This window comes from Eutrigla gurnardus (genome assembly GCF_963514095.1).
Source record: "Eutrigla gurnardus genome assembly, chromosome: 17".
Lineage (NCBI taxonomy): Eukaryota > Metazoa > Chordata > Actinopteri > Perciformes > Triglidae > Eutrigla > Eutrigla gurnardus.
This window is the reverse complement of record NC_139928.1, coordinates 16,274,101-16,293,285: the sequence shown is the minus strand read 5'-3', so window position 1 is coordinate 16,293,285 and position 19,185 is coordinate 16,274,101. Positions and strand designations below refer to the sequence as shown.

Sequence of the window (19,185 nt, the reverse complement as noted above, 5' to 3'; positions counted from 1 at the left end):
GGATGAATTCTCGAAGTAGAAGACCAAAACTGGTTTGAGTTTTTTTGTGGGACTTACCTTTACATCGTTGTATTAGTACTTATTTGAAGGATATGAATACTTCCAAATCAGTCACGGATGCTGGAGGTGACTGCCCACACTTTTCTATATGATGGAATCTGCAGGAGCTGAAACAACTGTTAGAAATATAAAAAAATACTACATAATGGTGCTTAACGTACAGCATTTCCGGTTTAGCATTGTGCTCTTTTGTTGTTGTAAGTGTCTTAACTGTTGGAGTGGGACTGAAAACAATATATTTTGGGCTGTAAATATTTCTATGGTTCACAATATGAAATCAGCAGTCACTGCCAATCATCTCACACCGGTGAGGGAATAAGTGGCAAAGTACGAATCACTGTGAGAGCATTAAAAAAACGCCAAATTGACACACTGAGACCTGTATCACGTTTAATTATGGCTTTACACTTTTGTACAAAAAAAAAAAAGAAAAAAGAGTGATATAAATCTTCTGAGCGCTGGAGCAGAAATCCCTTTTCTGTAACAAAACGTCTCGTTCAGCTTTTATAGCATATACGTAGGCAGCAGGCTGGAACTTCCGCTTAAGAGTCCTTTATACACGTCTCTATTCCCTTTATTCCTTGGTCTGATTAAACAGGCCCGGATCAGAAGTCCTCTGAGTAATACATGCCAGCAGAGTCGTGCACGTGCTCACACACACTCCCTTTTTATCCCCTTTCAGGGTGAATCTGCTGTCTTTATTTTACAAATCATAGCCCTTGTGAAATGATATCAGCTTTCCCTGCAGATTACTGCCATGGAAGGGTTTCCTATATCTTTGCTGTGGGTAATTTCTATTTCCTGCCACAAGACATTATACCTGTAGATATACGGTATATCCAAGGGCACCACGCCACCGTTAAGTATGCAGTCAATAAACTCTAATCGTTATTAGTGTTATTAACCACCTTAATATATTACATTACTCCTCGTTTCCCTCTTTTCTACATGCCGTCCCTTTGTTTCCTATACCTGAAACTTTGCCAAAACAAAAAAAGGCAGTAAATTCATATATAATCATTTGTTGTGCATAGATATTGATAAAGTGCAAATAGTATTTGGTTAAAAAATGCTTTATAATGTAATTTCCCTGTTTGTTTATGACTTGATCCAGTCTTTGAAGCATGTAGAAGATTGTTTACATTTAAGTAGGTCCTGATCTGCGTATGGAAGTCCATCTCTGGTATCAGTTCTGTATCATCTACATGATTTTCCAGTTTGCTCCTCGTTTCTGACGACGAACCCATAGCAAACAATGCATCCACTGGAGTTTCTCTTCCCCTGGCTTGTAATTCCTCCGACGCCCTGGTGGGGGCAGTGTTTCTGTTGCGCTCTACTTCTCGTCCACCATTAAGATTTCCTCAGGGATCTTCTCCTCTGAGTCGGAGCGCTCCGACAGCTTGTCCAGGTACTCCATGTCGTTGAAGCGCTCAGCAACACACTGGGCTGTCAGACGGGCCTCCGGGTCGTGGTCCCAGCACTCGTCTATGGAGGCGCACACCATCTGGATGCCCTGCACGGGGAGCCCAGATACAGTTGGTCAGTAATGTAGACTACAGGATACAATAGCATCACAGAAAATGAAACTGAATATTCATGTGTATTTGTGTACAAGCAGACAAACTAATGCCATGTGATTGCTCCCTCCATTAAGGTTAGAATGACTCATATTGAATTGGTTTAAATAGAAATAATTGGCACAGAAAATGACACAAAGTATGAAAGTGAGTTCAAACGTGCCCTGTGGAGTTTTTTTTTTTGTAAAACAAAAGTTATGTTTACTTTCAGCGCATAAACACCAAATCACATTGTTTGTGTCCTTGAGGTCTTAACAAATGTGTTGAGTGCATTTCCTTCCTTGTCAAACGTTTACAAAGCCAATCCTTTGACCGGTTTAAACTGCGCATTGTTTTCATCTGTGTTTAATAGCTTCTTCTTCCCTGCTGCGTGAAACCATTGGCAGGGATACGTATTGTCACCCGCATGCATGTGCATCCTCACACGTGTGCATGAGACAAAATAAAAGGGGCATAATGTACACAAATAAGTCAAAATATCCAGCCATGAGTATTAAAACATACACAGTATATAGTTTCTGCTGATATCCTATAAACTGGACCTTAAATATTAGAGCCTGGGATGGACATCTCTTTGTTCTGCTGTATCAGCAACAAAACATATGACAGAAAACAAAACCAGGAACGTGCAAAGGGGACTTTTTGTTTCTAGTTCTGTTCTCACGTTTGGTGTCTCTGGTTCTGTAATTCCTGAAACAGAGTGGTTGAAAAAGTGCTGTATGATGCATTTTACAGGTTGTCCAGAGGACTGGTTTCTCTTTTGGTTTGTTCATTTAAAGGGGATAGTGCACGTTAATCAACACGGCTGATGACGGATGCCAAAAAACATTCTCCTCAGCCCACATCATGAAGTTTAAACATGAGATCTGCAGCTTCAAGGTTTTCACGCAGCAGCAGTTTGTCACAGCGGTGCCTCTTACCGTGTGGATGGTCCAGCTGTCGGGGACCTCGGGTCTTCCTCGGTCTCGGAGAACGCTGTCCTTCATGCTCTCGACACACGGATGTTCCCTCAGGTTTCCAAAGGGTGGCTCGTACTCTTTCACCTCTGCGTGCACGCACACAGGAAAAAGGTACAGAAGAAAAATTAGCTTTGGTTGTTTTATACAAGCAAAACAGATTCACATACAGCTGTGTAGAATATGGAGGTGGAATCAGATGGCAGCGCCCCACAGCGCATACATCAACACCTCTCTGTGCGCTCAAAATTAAAACTGCAGGTTGCAAACTTGAAATAGCACTGAAGCAGCACAAATAACTAAAGAATCCTGTGTTGCTGATAGAAGGGCCAAGGGGGGAGATTTGCTTTTTTCGAATTTCTTTTTTTTATTTTTATCATCATTACGTTTTTACCCTCAGCGTCAATGAGCTTAAAGTATCTCCCCAACGCAGCTCTGGCTTTGTGTCAGCTCTCTCTTACACAACCAAATCCAGAGTGCTCGTCAAAAGCAATTTAGCAGTCGAGTTTAGCCAGGACACGATTTTAAAAAGTGCTGGCGTGGCCTTGAAATGGTGGGTCGAGAGTTTCCAAAAAGAAATTGACAAACTTAATGCAATCCGTGGAGTTAAAAAAAACAAATCAAATGTGCTTAGAAGTTAGAGAGCTTGTATAAAGATCCGTGGAAATACGAAGCGCCTGATGTAGCTGTGTAAAGAGTGTTCATGTGGACCAGGAGATGAAACGGCAGAGGACGCCTCGACAAAGACGGACGCCTTCAAACAGTAAACGGATCACAGAAGGCTGCTTCCAAAGCTCTTAAAACCGACTAACGTCGCACACAATGATGCCTCTCCTGTGTTGCAATAAGCACTTCAGAATGGATACCTTTAAGAATTCCCTCGCTTAGAAAGACAGATACGTACTTCCAGAGCACATACCTTCAACCTGACTGAGGGAAATGAGTCAAACATGGAGGCTGTTATTGCACAATAACGCTGAATGACGGTAAGGAGTCGGAAAAGTATCATAATCATCATGACTGTACCGATCATGATGGGAATCTAAAATGAATGTGCAGTGTAATAGTCAAACCTCTTACAATGATGTGGCTGCTATCCAGTGTCATTCAGCTTAAACATACAGTAAAAGGATGTCGCAACTGCAGTATCTGTCTTTATTTGGATATTGCATTTACGTTTTATGATAGTAAAACCTGTTGCTGTAGTTTTGTCACTTATGGTTTGTTTTTTTAAGCGTGCATACAAACTGAAGCTGGCCCCTTTGAGCTCTCAAATACACCTAAAAAGTAGTCCAGTAATGCCTCTGAATACACACATACTGCAAACATAAAACCTGAGATTAAAAAGGAAAGTGACAATTTGTCCTGCGTGTTTTTTCCTGTAAGTCAGAGCGCTCTGGAGTAACAAGGCCAAAACATGTTGTCACTGCAAGAGAGCTGACACATCTGTTTGATAGTGTCGACTGGGGTAAAGCACTGGAAAAGACCATCCGCTTCCGTACAGTTTGTAGGAAAACCAGATGAGGGTCTCATTTCACCCGTTTAAAGCACGTTAAAAAGACGCTCACAGGAAGTCTTGATGCCCGCAGACAGGAACCGGAGGCTTCTGGGACACAGACGAGTGCAAGAGAAGAATCTTTTCAGAGGTTGTAGCTTCCTTTTTTTTCCCTCTCTGGTTTGGTAAAACGTCAACATAACCCCACCCAACCATCGGCCAATATTTATGAAAAAAGGAGACGAGTTTCTTTTTGTTTTGACAGGTCAGAGGGAAATGTTTAACCCACTTCTGGACAGCAAATCCACTTTGGGCAAACATGTTTATGTGTTCATCTCCAAACAATGGGTCCAAAATATATGAATCACACCACTGAGCAATTCGCAGTGTAAACAAAAGTGTGTATCCAGGATGGAAAGATTGGCCAAGCCTGCTCTAAAACGGAAAGTTTTTTTTCCTAGGCTTAAATTAAACTCTGAACTAGCAGAAACCATTGAAAACACAACACAGGGCGAGCGGCGAATGCTGGGGTTTGCAAAAGTCACACAGTTTGCATATTGACAAGATTCCTGCGAAGCAATATAACAAGTTCAGCAATGTAACAATGAGGAACCTACGCTGCGTCTCCTACGACAGCTGACATGTAGCGATGTGAATTTTGCAAAAGCAAGCACATATTTCATCCTTAATGTCTATTTTCCCGTGCCAGTTGCCAGCCATGCCTGTATAAACTGTCTGGGAATCTGCAGCCAAGAGAAATTCTGTTAAATTTAGCTTCAACGGCAGAGAGGAAATCTATGGTAGTGTAGCCATGTTTCCAAAAGCTAATGACTATATGGCAGCCCGTCTTTAGGGGGAATGACTACGTGCTGCTCTGATTATGGCCCTTACACACATGTTTAGATATCAACGGCCAAACTGCTCTAGCAAAGCCAAACAAAAATAAAGAGGAGAATAAACTCCTTCGTGATTACAGCAAAGTATAACCCTTACTCAACAAAGCATGAATACTGAAATCCTGTCATCTAAACACATAAATAATGCAGAAAAACACACACATATGCGCGCAGGATTTCAACATGTTGGAAATAAATTAGTAATGTGATCGGAAAAACATTGCCTGTTTCCCAAAAATCTGTCTGAGTCTGCAACAACAGCTTGACTAATCCACTCCCAGCCGCCTCTGCTGGTTTTCATTAGGCTGCGGTGGCTGTGACACTTGTTTTGTGTTCCTCACAGGTTGTTAAAGTCATTTCGTACAGATGTATGCATGTGCATCACACGTTAGCGGAGCTTACTTTTCCTACATATGGCACCGACTTACCCTGGAGGCTAACCCTACCATTAACTTCAGCTGATACATGCCCCTAACCCTCACCTAACCCCATTAAAGGAGAAAACGCTTTCAGCTCACGCTGGATAATAATTCAGACCAAACCGGGCACGCACACGCACATTTTCTCCCCAAATCAGCCAAAATCTAGTGGCGTGTAATGTCAAATTTGTCCCCAAATGTGGATTATGGTAGACCCCACGCACCAAGGACCATCAGGCCCTCCAGTCCTGAAGGAGTGGATGTTCTGACATCTGGAGAGCAGCTGCCCTAACCTCTCCTCCCTCTCCCGTCTAGCCCAGCCTCTCCCTCGAGGGACTGAAGGCATTTCTCCGTCTGCAGCTCCACATCCAACACCACTCCGCGATTATCCCCCCGCGTAGCCCCACCCGCCTGAGGAACGCCCTCGTAGTCTTTCCAAGCCCTAAATCTGGACCGGCTAAATTATACAGTAGAGACATTTTAGGGAACAGGGGCAGAGATAAAAACGCCTGAGCCTTGAATCCAGACTTCCCTTCTCTCAGAGGTGTGCTGATCTCCCTGCCTCCCCCCTCCGACTAGGTCTTGGAAGATAAAGAAAGCAGAGTGACAGCTCATGGCTGGCTGACTGGCGCTGTCGACAGACGGCTGTGTTCTTCTCGCCTGGCAGATCTCAGATCAGACCACGGCCCCGGGAACTGTGACAGAGTGGCTATGTGGCTGCCTGCCACGGAGATGCAGAGCGCTGATCAGACATCTGTCTGCCGCAGACACACACACAGGCAGGTGGGATCAGACACTAGAGGAAACCGGGGCTTCACCCCAGCCACATGAACCATGCCACGGGGATGTGTCACTCTGAACGCGTGCACACGTGGTCATATTTTGTCTCAAAGGAGAGCGAGTTCTCAGGGAGTCATTAGTGACTCACCGACCTCCAGGGACAAGCTGGCTAACTTCAGGAAAAACAAGGAGGCCGGCAGCGTGAAAGCATGAAATTCACATCAGCTTTACTCTCATGGCGCTCCGATTCCAGAATCAATACCAGAGCTCTGCCAGCGTACAATCAACAAGGAGATTTTAAAGCTGCCAGTGGAGTGAAACCGAGTTACTGCATGTCATTTACGCAGCCTCTTCTTCTTCACCTTCCTCGGGGTCTGACAAGGCTGGCTGTGTTTGTACAACGTCTGGAGTTTTCATGCATGAGAACGCCTCCTCTGCTTTACTTTAAGTACAATTACCAAATACCTCCGTATTAAATATACAAATAAAGACAAGAGAGAAGACAAATTATGTGAAGCAGAAAAAGGGGCGCAATGTCACACTATAGTGCAAGTTATGCATTCCAGCTGTGAAAATAGGATCATTATCCAAGGACGTGAACCATCTGGCACATAGGCGTATTTTAACTTGGAACAGTATCCATATGAATTAAATTAATCTATATGCAAATTCCAAGAACATTTCTTTACATTCAGTGTTCCTCGTGTCAAATGTCAGTCGTCATACTTTATGGTGTCATTGGCCTTAAAAAATAATAAATAAATAAATATAATATTAATTTGAATACCCAAGTTATGAATGAAGCGTCAAACTGTGGATAGAGATATATACAAAACACCTGGGCTATTCCTTCAGCTGCTTGTATGGGTGGGGAACCCTTCTGCTTCACCACGTAAATCTACGCTCGCCTGTCCTCCCCGTCTGTCTGTGGCGGCGTAAGTAAAGCTGGATGGCTGTCTGCAGTGGGAGGGTGATTAAGCGCCGCCTCACCTGCCTAGGGGCAGGAAGAAAAATGGACAGAAACCGAGCTGAAGCTTTACGGGCAAAGATGTCACCATTTAACTGGATTTGAAATACTGTTTGCTGCCGTGTACAGTGCTTTTGTTTGTCTAGTTATAAATAAATGCAAAGCGAGGGGATGACGGAATTGAGAAATTAATGAAATGGATGGAGGAGGATGACTTGGATGAATAATGCCGTTGTCCTTCGATTCCCTCAAGAGGAAACCACAAAAGCCAAACCAACTAAAGCCTGGATTCGTTTAGTCCATCTCGACCAAGACGCATCCTGTCTGGTCTGCTCTCGAGAGGCATTAGTTGCGAAACATCCTCACATAAAGAAGACATCCATGCTTACAAGTTCAGTCTAAGAACAGTGTGTCTTGGGGGCTGTGTGCTTTGCAAAACAGGAAATAGTCTATTTTCTTTTCGGCGGTGTACCCACAGGGCACACATATTCCTGCTGTTGGGAAAGCAAAGCACGGGGGACTGTGGGGCACTCTGCCATGTTTTCTCTTCAGGACTCTTGAGCGTAAGGAGGGCCCCCATGGGGTGAGCGTGGGGGCAAAACAGGAAAACGCCAAAGTAGAAGCGATCATGCCCAAACCCGGCTTTCAATCACTGCTCTGACACAATGGAGACAGGAGCAGTCACAGAAACAAACTGGACCACAGAGACACTAAAGGGAAGTGAAAACAAACGACTGAGTGTCGACATGAAATACCGCCCCGCGGTTTGCCTTCGGATAATCGCCCCGTTTCTATTATTTGCACATATCCTGGCCTTGTTTTCGCTGCGGAATGACAAACACGAGTAACGGTACATTAGCAAAGTGAAGGCTGATCCTTGAGACTTCTGCAAGATGGATTGTGTGTTTGACACTTTTGGATTTTGTTCCCACAGTGATAAATGAGTCGTGGAGGAGACACACGTTAAGTCCTTGCGGACGGCGTCTTGTGTCTAGTGAGTGAACTCAAGGTGGAGTTGGTCACGGCGCTCCCTAATTGGTGAAGCCGTCGATTCCTTAGAGGTCACGCCAGCTGCGGAGGCAATTTTCTTTTTACAGTATTTCTTAGGATATTTACACAGGCCCCAAAGGAGATTTCATCAATCAGCGCTTCTATTGATTTCCTTTACACTCAGCGGCCCGGGCTAATCTCTAATTTACCGAGGAAAAAGCGGTTACGTCTATTATTAACTAAAGGTCACATGTGATGTTTACTGCTTGTATAGGGAGGGCACGATGCTACTGTATCATGTTTAAAAGCAGCTGTCCACATGATAAAACACACAAAAACACTCGGAGGTTGTCAGCAAAGTGTAACACAATTCTAAACAGACTAGTTTGGTATTTGGGATATATGCTCGACTCTTATAGACCATATACCAGCAGCTCTTCACCCTACAATCATGCGTGTCTGATCACATCTCACCTCCGATCGCGTTACACCTGGAGATGATCTCCCACAGAACAAGAGCCATGGAGTAAACGTCGGCCTGTTTGAAAGACTCGATGTTTTCTAGGTTGATTCTGGACTCCAAGACCTCTGGGGCCATGTACCTGGCTGTACCCACCTGAGAAAAGACAGGAGGAAATTAAATTAAAGTCCACAATAGCACAGAGGAGTTGCCAGGCTACGCAGCCCGTCTTCAGCAGCAACAGTTATTTACCTGATTTAATCAAGGGACGGGTGGTAATCATGTGCTGTAGTTAGTCGTCACATCACATTTATCTGAATCAAAACGTGTTTGATGTATAAAATAATTGGAAAAAACAACAACGCGTCGCTCGTCTTCACATAATTACCACCTGCATGCAAGGACATTACAGTGCATTAGGTGTGCTGCACAGCAAAACGGTGAGGCCTTTTTAAAATGACTCATTTTCACAACATATATACGACTCTGGCCTTTTTCATTAGAGTCCATTAAGAATCAATCAAGTCTCTTTGTCTTGTGACACAATTTCTATCAGCGCTCTCCATACAGAGCCAAGATATATATAGTATACAATATTATGCCAAATATCTATGTGTGTGATGAGGGCCAGAAATGAAAGGTGGGATTGATTTCTGTTCTGTTCAAGGTCTGATAAATATATCTCCAAAAAAATATATGGAAGGGGTAGGAATGGTCTGTATCTGGGATTCTTTTTTTTTTAAAGCCACAATTACTCCCCCAAAAGTAGAATAAGAAGGCTTTACCTGCCCGCTGTTGGCCAGCTCGTCCACAGACAGAGTGTTGTCCAGGCGGAGGGCGAGGCCAAAGTCACACAGGCAGCAGGTCAGGTCGCTTTTCACCAGTATGTTGGAGCTTTTAATGTCCCTGTGCGCGATGGGCACCTTGTAGCGACCGCAGAGGGTGTGGTCACTGTGAAGGTGCGCCACGCCGCACGCTAGCGAACCCCCCAGCAGCCACAGATCGTGCCAGTCGACGATGTGGTGGATCAGGAACTCTTGGAGGTTCCCTCTTGGCTGGTAGGCCGTGATCAGCCAGCACTGCCTCTGCACCTTCCTGTCCTCCGCTGTCAGGAAGTGGAGCACGTTGTCATGTCTCAAATCTGCGTCCGAGAAGATTTCCTTCTCGTTCTTCCAGGAGGCGTACTCCTCGTACTGGAAAATCTTAACGGCCACGGTCTCGAAGCCCTGCTCCTCGCTGACGGAGGAGCCCTGCTTCAGCTTGGCTTTGTAAACCTCGGCAAAGCGTCCTTTTCCAACCTGAACGTCCAGCTCGATGGGCAGCAGCTCCGTGTTGTGGTTGAGGTTGTTGGCGTGCGTGGAGCTAATGTCCGAACCTTCGTCGTCGATCATGATGGCGTGGCCGTCGCTGAAGTCCCGCGGGCAGCCCTTCCTGCGCTTGGAGCTGGCCTGCCGCTGGCGGTAGACCCGGTAGCAGTAGAAGGAAGTGATGACGAAAACCGCCATAACCAGCAGAGGGACCAGGCTCACTAAGATGACCGCCACCACCTGGGAGTCCATGTCTGAGGGATCAAAGGATTAAAAAAAAGAACATTTATATAGGAGAGTTTAAAGCTGTGCTAATCCATTACATTTTAAAAAAAATAAATAAATCACTCCTGACCTTGGAAACAGTCAGTTTACAAAGTAATCTCAATCTCAAATTCTGTCCCTAAATCTGGATCTTCTGGTCATATAACATATATATTCATGACCCCTGAGAAAACTCCACCTGCTGACCAAGACCATGCAATACCATCAAAAGCTACAGAAGAGCAATTACATGGAGATACGTATTTCGGAGAATTTATTCTTCTTTATTCGCTGTGAACATGATGTTCCGAAACACTGCATATTTCCAATCATGCTGTTTATAGAATGAGCATTAACATAAAACAATTTCCCTTCCACCATACAACAGAAATAACACTCCAATCCAGTGCTGTGCAAGAGTAAAGTAATATTCTCAGCGCAGCAGAGGAACCTGAGCCATCCCTGTGGAATGTCTATAAGCATAAGGAAGCTAAAGTTAGTGTCTGGGCCACAAAGGCAAAACACTCCAAACCCATACCCAGCCAACCACACATTGTGTCTCTTTATAGGATCCTTATAATTTGTGTGTCTGGGAGCTGCTACGGTTTTGGCAAACAGTGAAAGTTTATGCTTGTGCTGCGTTTACGGTCCGGTTTTTGAAGCTGTAGTCATAAATAGACCTATAAAAACTATATCACACCCCACACACACACCAATTGCTCAACAATTTCATGAGTTCTAAATTTAAATAATTTAAACATCTTCTTGTCGAGTTGCCAAACTGTCAACCATCTTTAAACATTTCACAATTAGCAGCTATTAAACATCTTTTTTTAATACTCCAGTTGACGATTTTGGTTGCAAACTGTGTGACAGCGATGGCTGGGAAGCAGAAATATGATCCAATTTGCACATTTTGCTACAGAAACTGATAAAAAACGAATGTGAATAGAAGATGTAGAAGAGTAGAGATGGGTTGAAAATAAAGGAGAAGGACGACGAATGGGGAAGGCTCCTCGCCGACTACCCAGTCGAGCCCTCTGCTTCTCTCCAAGGTTTTTTTCTAAACAGGAAACCACACGTCTGAAATCCTGTACATGGCCCCACCAGTTTGTTTTTATTTTCGTAGAGAGAGAGAAACTATTTCTCACAACAAACCTGTCACTGTGCCTCCCGGACTCTCTGCTTTGGCCGACATCTTGACCGTTTCTATATCATTTACTCACCCCGTGTTACCTTGAACTCTTGAAGGAAACTGGGTTGTAGTGAGCTGATTATATTGCACCAGTTGTGTAAGAATTTGTAAAATTATTATTTTGTTCAACATGGCCGCCATTAACTTCAATTTGTCAAGATATTTCTCCGCTTTAGGATTCTTCATTCACCACAGAGGCATGCAAGAATTCTTAGTTTCAGCAAGAATGGGCTTAAATGAGCTGTAAGCTGTAACACGTTGATTAATTCATGTATTCATTATAGAGCTCTTTCCTTTATTTGTCTCTCACTATAAGCTTTTTGTTCTCAATTTAATGCTCCTTTTGTATTCTTCTTGCCAAGTACACGTATTTCTGATAACATAGTTAAAAAACACTTGTCAGGGCAGTAGTACAATGGTGTGGGAATACTGTTACCATGGCAACTGAGGTATTTCAACTGGAATGTGAGGCACAACTTTGTATTTTCTGTAACTTAAGTAATGGCTTTCTTAACAAATGCTTTTGTTACGGGAAAAATAATACCGAAAATGAAAGCTCAGTTAGAGAAACTACTTTGTACAAAAGGGACACTGGTCACTACCAAGAAGAGGTACATTCACCCAAATTTACTGGTATTGTTGCATGCGTTTGTTTAGCTGGAGCTCCTTCATTGCACCACTGTCTCATGTTAGTCACTGAGAAGTTGCAGACAGTGCACAGACATTCTCGACGGCGAGCGAATGTATTTCCATTACGTGGTTTGCACTGTGCAGATGCTTTCAATTTGGCTCCGTGTGTGCAGAGCCAGGTCTCAGAAGTGCACCTCCGTGTTATTATTGCCTGGACTGCTGTAGTCAAAATACATCTGATTCTGGGGCCAATGTTGTAACTGGAGTCTACAAGCTAATGCCTCCAAAACCTGTTTGTAATCACGTATCTGGCGAGCGTTGCGGCGCACACGTGTTAGCATTCACGCATGACGCCTTACATGACAAGCTGATAGAAGCTGGCATAATAATGTATGGCCAACCGGGAGTATGACGTTACCATGTTATGTTGCACAGACGTACAGGGTTTTTTACATGCATAAAACAGTGTTACTGGACCGTTGCTCCACAGTGGAAGAGTCAGCTCACAGTCGGACATAAACGCATTACTTCTGGATCTTCATGTGATATAAATCACAGGATCTCAACAGGGTTTTCAACAAATCCCGTAAATTATGCGTAAACTTGCAATGTTGTCCGATCTCCGCAACGTTTATGCAAATGAGGTGGGAGCTGGCAGGGTGATGATCACCAGGAGATGGCTTTTCCTGCTTGCTGTTGGCTACGTTGCTAGTCATTTCCAGTAAACATCACAAAACAAAAACATGGGTTTTCTGTTTAAAAAAGGACAAACGCCAGAAGTTGGTCAGCATAACTCATCCATCAGGTTTCAGAGAAGACTCAAAAGTGCAGTTTTATTCTCACTGGAAAAAGTTGCCTGTCTTATTATAAAACAATAACAAAAATTGCAGCATGCATCATAAAAAAAAAGATTCAAAAAAAGAAATCTGGCATTTTAATCCACAACATTCACCCTGGAGGGACTGACATTGCGAGAATCCACCTGCCGTGCAAGTTAACATGTAACATCAGGTTTCTACATGTTCTAGTAGAAACCCAAAGTTTAAGCATGAAATGTCTCCTTTAATACGGTATTTCTGCGGCAATAACTATGTTATTAAAAAAGCCCAATTCAAAAGGAAATACATTGGTTGAAGAAACACTAAGCTCAAGAATAAAGGATTTAGGGGGTGAAATAATTGCGTCTCAACTTACAGGAGTTAAAGAAGATGTGCTCATTGCACTCGTCCTCGGAGCAGGAACAGATAAAGAACTGGGAGCCCATGCCCTTCCTTTCTTTCATCTCACACTTGCTGTTGTTGTAATCCTCCAGGACCAGGCCGTACAGCTTCTGGGATCGGTTGTGGCAGACGGTATCAAAGGTGAAGTTGTCATCCTTCTTTCTCCTTGAAAAGAGGAAACACACAGGAATTACTCCCATTTACTGGATTCAGTTTGATTTGTAGTCTTTGCTCACTCTTTTGGCAATAAAGACACATTTTCTGTGTTATCACATCACAAAGCAGTGATGGCAGGTCTGCAAATACTGTGATTTTTTAAGCCGTACAGCGATAAAGTGGTAACTGCAAAAGGCATATTTGTCTCTTGCAGCAGTCCACAAGCTCAGCATTATGTTAATGATTGCAATACAGAGGTCACGTTTCCAAAACAGCAAGATTTTTTGGAACACCATCACAAAAAGGGGTGAAAAGCCTGAACCTGCACAAATATACATTTAAATGCGGCTTTCCTGCTGGGCAGCGTCGGCCGCACAGTTATGAAGAATATTTTAAAGAGGTGCTGCTGTCCGTGTGCCATCAGCTTTCTGCCGACCTCAGCACAGAACATGCCGGCAACGCCGCTAATATAATGAGAAACAGCAGCGCGGACTTAAGCTTGTAACACCAACACAAATCTGCTTCCCGCTGCTTCTTATGTTCGCAGTCAGATTCGATGCTGAATGGTGGATGTTTAGTTGCTCGTGTGCTGTTGTTCACCAGAATGCTGACTGACAAAGTGTTCAAAAGGAAAAGGTCGCTTCAAGGAGACATTTTAGGGCTTCTGTGAGGAAGGGATGTCCGATCTGATTAGAATATAATGATATAAGGCTGAGAAAATCAAATAAAGTTACAGAATACCTCTATATTGACATTGCAACAACATTGGGTTGACTATTGGTGCTTTCCCAAAATATTTACACAAGATTTTTGATGAATAATCAACAGTAATGTGGATGTAACGACTAAGTGAGTAAAGGCAAATAGCAGAACAGCTTGTAAGTTCCTAAAATGACATCACTTTACCATAACGCAGCCTTTTAAACCAGAAAAATACAACACTTAAGCTATATTACAATATCCAAAACCTAAGGTAATATCTTGTCTCACATCACAATAGATTGATAGAATATTGATGTCCAATATCCAGCTCTATAATAAGTATGAATTGTATTCATATCAATGGGATTTTATATGACACATCATATAATGGAGCATTAGCTAGCATCCAGACTCTATTTTTTCCATCTTTTCCATGTTTCTTCTGTCCAGCGCCGAGTGTTTATCGGTCTCACTTACCAGATACTGACACACACGTCGTCGTTGTTGGGGCAGATGGCCGTGATTTCACACTCCACCTTGCAGCTCCCTTTACCGTTGCAGCTGGTGGCCTGCACGTCACAGAACTTGCACAGCCTTTTAAGCTTCATTATACTCCCTTCTGGAAAAAGGAGAGAAGCAATGACAGAGGGAAGATGGTGAGTTGGGTGTGCCAAAAAAAAAAAAAAAAAAAAAAAAAAAACAGACTCAAGTTTTTATTAGTGGGTTGTCTGAGCAGCATCTGACATTATAAAACAGAAACAGACAACTAAGAAACGCTAAACACTCCCCCCGGTGTTCAATAACAGGAATTATGCATGATATTTATCAGCATGGAAAGCAAGAACAACTTTAAATCTAATTAAAGTGGGGGGGGGGAAGTCTTTTGGAATTTACCAGTGAGTCGAAGCAGATATTCAACAGAACCACAAGAAAACTACTTCTTGCTCGAGGAGTGGACAGATTTTCCCCCTCTGAAGTCTGAACAATAAGAGCGGTGCGCACAGTGGCATCCACCTCCTTTGGTGTTGTTCAGACTTGACTTTGCCGGCAGGCAGACCCATATCAGTGAGACAGACAGGATTGTGTGATGAGTGCCTGTGGGTTTGATAATCATCTAAGGAGACAACTGCCAGACAGGCAAGAACAACAAACAAAGGAAATAGGGATGCATCTCCTCGCTGAGCAGTCTCTAATTTGTCATGCCGATGAGTCGGCGCCCCATCTAGAAAGGTGTTGTGCCAACTCTGCTCACGAAGATAAAAAAAAAAGGGGGAGGACGGCAATATGCATCAGTGTCTGTGGATGTTTGGAGAGAGGCAGAAATGTGTGTGTGTGTGTTGGTGAGTGTTAGTATTCACACAGAAAATCTCCGACCGCAGTCTGTCCTTTTATCGAGAGGCTATTAATGATAAAAATCAGCCAGGCAGCATGCCTCGGTTTGGCACGGAAAGGAGAGATGGAGCAACAGGGAAGGTGAACTACCCGTCTTCTTCAATTTTCCTTTTCCTAAAAGGGAGTACTCTCCCCGCCACATAAAAGCCCTGTGTGGAAAGTGGATCTTATGGCTTAAAGAGCTGGAAGTGATCCTAAAAGAGGATACTTAAAATTTCCCCGCGATCAATCTAGCACCAGTGGCTGAAGCATCATCAGGAATGCGTCATGATTTCACATTTTGCACAAGTGAAAAAGAAGTGGCGCTCGCTGCCATTCTATTGATTAAACAGTGGGTGAAAGAGAAACGATGAAGACTGCACGCCTTCCAAAGAGTTTATGCTGACAAATAACACCACCTGAAAGATAAAACTGAATTAAAAACCCCCATATCACAAAACAGGAGAAATAAACATGTGACAACGCTGCTATACTAAAAACCCACATAACCACAGTCTGCCGTCTGTTGGTGCACAGGAAGTTGAACCTGTTCCGTGCAACCCGAACACTATAGTTTAAAGATCAGCTCCAGAAGAAGCATGTAAACAAAGAGCTTGAGCTAGAAAAGGAGCTATATATGTATACATAGCTCCTTTTCTAGTCTTCCGACCAGTCAAAGCACTTCATAGTTACGTGTCACTATTCATACACTGACAGGCATCTTCCCATCAGGCCACTCCATCTCCCGAGCCACGGCCGCCCTGCAAACATGCAAGCGGCGGCCACTCGTCTAAAAGATGACACTGAGATCACATGAGCACAACGTGAGATGTTTTTCGAGTGGGAAGTGCAAGTGAAAGCAGACTTTTTTTTTTGACAGGAGACAGCGAAGAAGTCTGCTGAGCGTCCGTTCGCCTTTGACTTCACAGCGACTTGAGGAAAAGTTGCTGTGCGTGCGTGTGTTTGCTCTTAACCTTGCACAAAAAGCCTACTGTGCCACTTCACCCAGGCTGCAAGGCAGGGGGGGTGTAGACCCGAGTACAACAGCAGAAACAACCTGCAGCGTGAAAGAGCAGCACATCGTTTCCTGTACCAGACACGTTCACAATAGTGCAGCCAGGATTTTGCAGACGGGTATCACCTTTCCATCTTAACCGACCACAAATACCAACATCCAAAATATTACACTTGAACTCCAGACTAAAAAACTACTTGACAGAGCAATTTAAAACTGTGCCTGGCGGGTTGGTGGGGGGGTGTTTTGAAGTCAATCAGCAGTGAGGGGATAGTCCACGCCTGAGTGCTGGTGGTGGGAAGGTGGTGGAGCCGGAGTAATTATATCATTAGAGCAAAGCTCCTCTGAAAGTGCATGTCATTTAAACCCGGGAGGCGGGCTATGGCAGCGATGAATGGTAGTAATTGTCACCCAGGGCTTCATATAATTGCAGAGAGAGGGACGGAGGGAGGGGGGAGACAGGGGGGGGGGGATTAGGAGCAGCCAAAGCCACTTGGAGCCACTGGGACTGAGAGTGAGACAGATGAAGGTAACACAGTGTCTTCATTTTTTTTGGGGGGGGGCAGTGTTGCGGCACATCAAAGATGGAGATCTGAGAGGGGAGAGGGGGCGCGCGCTTCAAAGTCTGACTTCCTCACAGGTGATGTCCTCCCAAAAGCTAATGCTAGGCTAGCGTCGGTGTGAACTGAGATTAATTAGGCAAGAACGACATACGTCATAACCTGCGCACTTTGGGAGTTTCTGATTATAAAAAAAACAAGAAGTTGCTCATAACGTCATAACGTCAAAACTCACAGGCAAGTGTAAAGAAGCAACAGCGAGAGTTTAAGGATACTTTGTAGCGCTTCGCTAACGCGTCACGGAGGATCCTGACATATAAAACTAAAAACCACAGCTGTTTTTTGACAACTTTTACCGAAGTAAAAAAAAAGAAAAAAAAAGAAAGTTCAACTCACCCGTCTCCTCGAGCTGAATGCTGCCAAAGAGTATCGCCCCGCACCAGAAGGCGGAAAACCGAAGTAGCTCCATTTAGAGTCGGGACTATTACACTCCACTCTTTTCTCATTAATTAACCGAAAGCCTTGACACCGGGGTTTTAACATCCAGACTCCGCGGACTTTCTTCGGCCCCGCGTGGAGCTTCCCTCCCTCCCACCCCCCCACACACGGGAAGAAAAAAAAAAAAACACCGCCTTCACAGCTCTGGGCAGAAGGAGCAGAGTAAACACACAGGCAGGACTTGCCCTATATGACTCACACACAGTATGCAACAGGAAATCTTTAGAGGGGTTGGACAGTATTTTCTCTCTCACTCTCTTTCTGCCTCTCTCTCTCTCTCTCTCTCTCTTCTACTTCTCAGTCATGTGGCTCACAAAGTCTTGAACCATGTCATTAAGAGGATGAAACCCTGTGGAGCAAGACTTGAAATGACATGCTCTGAAATAACTTTCCACCTATAGGGACATGAAAATATTTTACTTTTTTTTTACACTTCAGAGCACCTGATTGAGCCTTTTTTTTTGCGCTACTGGGTTCTGCTCATATTTAAAATATATAAATATCTATATTTTTACCCACTAAACTCATTAATTTGTTCGTTTCAAGCCTCTGAATTACATCACTGTGTTTTTCTGGAGTGTTTCCAGGCTGGCAGTTAATCAAAGGTGACATGAGACGTGGTGAGAGTCCCTCCACGTCTCCCGTGTTGCTTTTTATTGAAGACACAAAGAGGTTAAGTCCACTGTAACACCCATAAATTACCCGACTATTGCCGGGGCTTTTGTCGACATGTGTTTTTGCTCCGCATACTCGAGCGGTGATGTCAGGTTTCAGTCGTGACCCCGTGACCCTGCAGCTTATAACTCCTCGCTGGGCTTTAACAGCTCTCGTATTGCTTTGCGTCGCTGTTCTTATGACTTAACCCGCCCGAGACTCATCATGTTTTTTAATATGTCGCCAGTATCGAAGCCATCCGGTGATGGTTGTCTGTGCATCCATGGGTACATTTTAAAAAGGGGAAAAATACAGCTTATTCTCTGCTTTCAGTTTGCCAAAAAAGTAAACATCTACAGGCTTAAGTAAAAGCTTTGTGGGGAGTTTTCGTTCCGCCCATTTCACTGACACTATTTTTACTTTTTTGGGTGTGTGCGCGTTTGTTCAGGCCTGCATGCCAGGCAACCGTTCAGCGCTGTAAGAATGGGTCCGAGCCACAAGGTGGAGATCTCGACAGCGCCGTGAGCCCGACTGACCTCGGCACACGTGGGCTCCCAGAGGGTCCCAACATCCTGCTCGCTGACCACATCTCCCAAACAAAAAAAACCCCCCTTTCGTAACTTCACTCTGCTTCACTTCAACAGGAAACACACAACACCCCTGCATGCCCAGGCTTATTTAAAACATGAGCTTTTTTCAGCCTCTTTCACTGTTACTTTTAGCTTTTCCCCTTGCATGAGATTCTCAGTGTTGCTTTGCCTTTGAACAGCCCCCTCCTCAAGCCCCCCTCCCTCCTCCACCTCACCGCACAAACACAGATAAACAAGCGGCAGGCAAACATCCTGAGTGGTATTATGCTCAATAGCAGGTGCTCGGCGTTCCTGTAAACTGCTGGGGTCGAGTGGAAAGGTAAACAGAGCGACCTGATGACAAATCTCTGGACGCATGCCTGGAGATAACACCGGTGGCAAACAAGTGCTGTGTGCATTACAAATGAGGGCGCTTTGCAACCT

At 44.2% G+C, this 19,185-nt stretch overlaps 1 protein-coding gene across 2 annotated transcripts; it reads right to left on the bottom strand.

Annotated features, from left to right (window-relative positions):
- Positions 1-435: 435 nt before the first annotated feature.
- Positions 436-17,608, bottom strand: tgfbr2a (transforming growth factor beta receptor 2a). Of its 2 annotated transcripts, none has more exons than XM_084033033.1 (7): positions 17,417-17,608; positions 14,552-14,690; positions 13,191-13,381; positions 9,386-10,161; positions 8,615-8,756; positions 2,558-2,682; positions 436-1,573 (listed from the first exon to the last, which is right to left on the bottom strand). In XM_084033033.1, exons 1-7 carry the CDS (start codon positions 17,487-17,489, stop codon positions 1,394-1,396), a joined length of 1,626 nt encoding a protein of 541 aa, XP_083889159.1. In that variant the 5' UTR covers positions 17,490-17,608; the 3' UTR covers positions 436-1,393. The 2 variants fall into 2 exon arrangements, with proteins under 2 accessions (XP_083889159.1, XP_083889158.1); XM_084033032.1 differs by having other exon boundaries at positions 14,552-14,693; positions 17,417-17,607.
- Between the last annotated feature and the right edge of the window lie 1,577 nt (positions 17,609-19,185).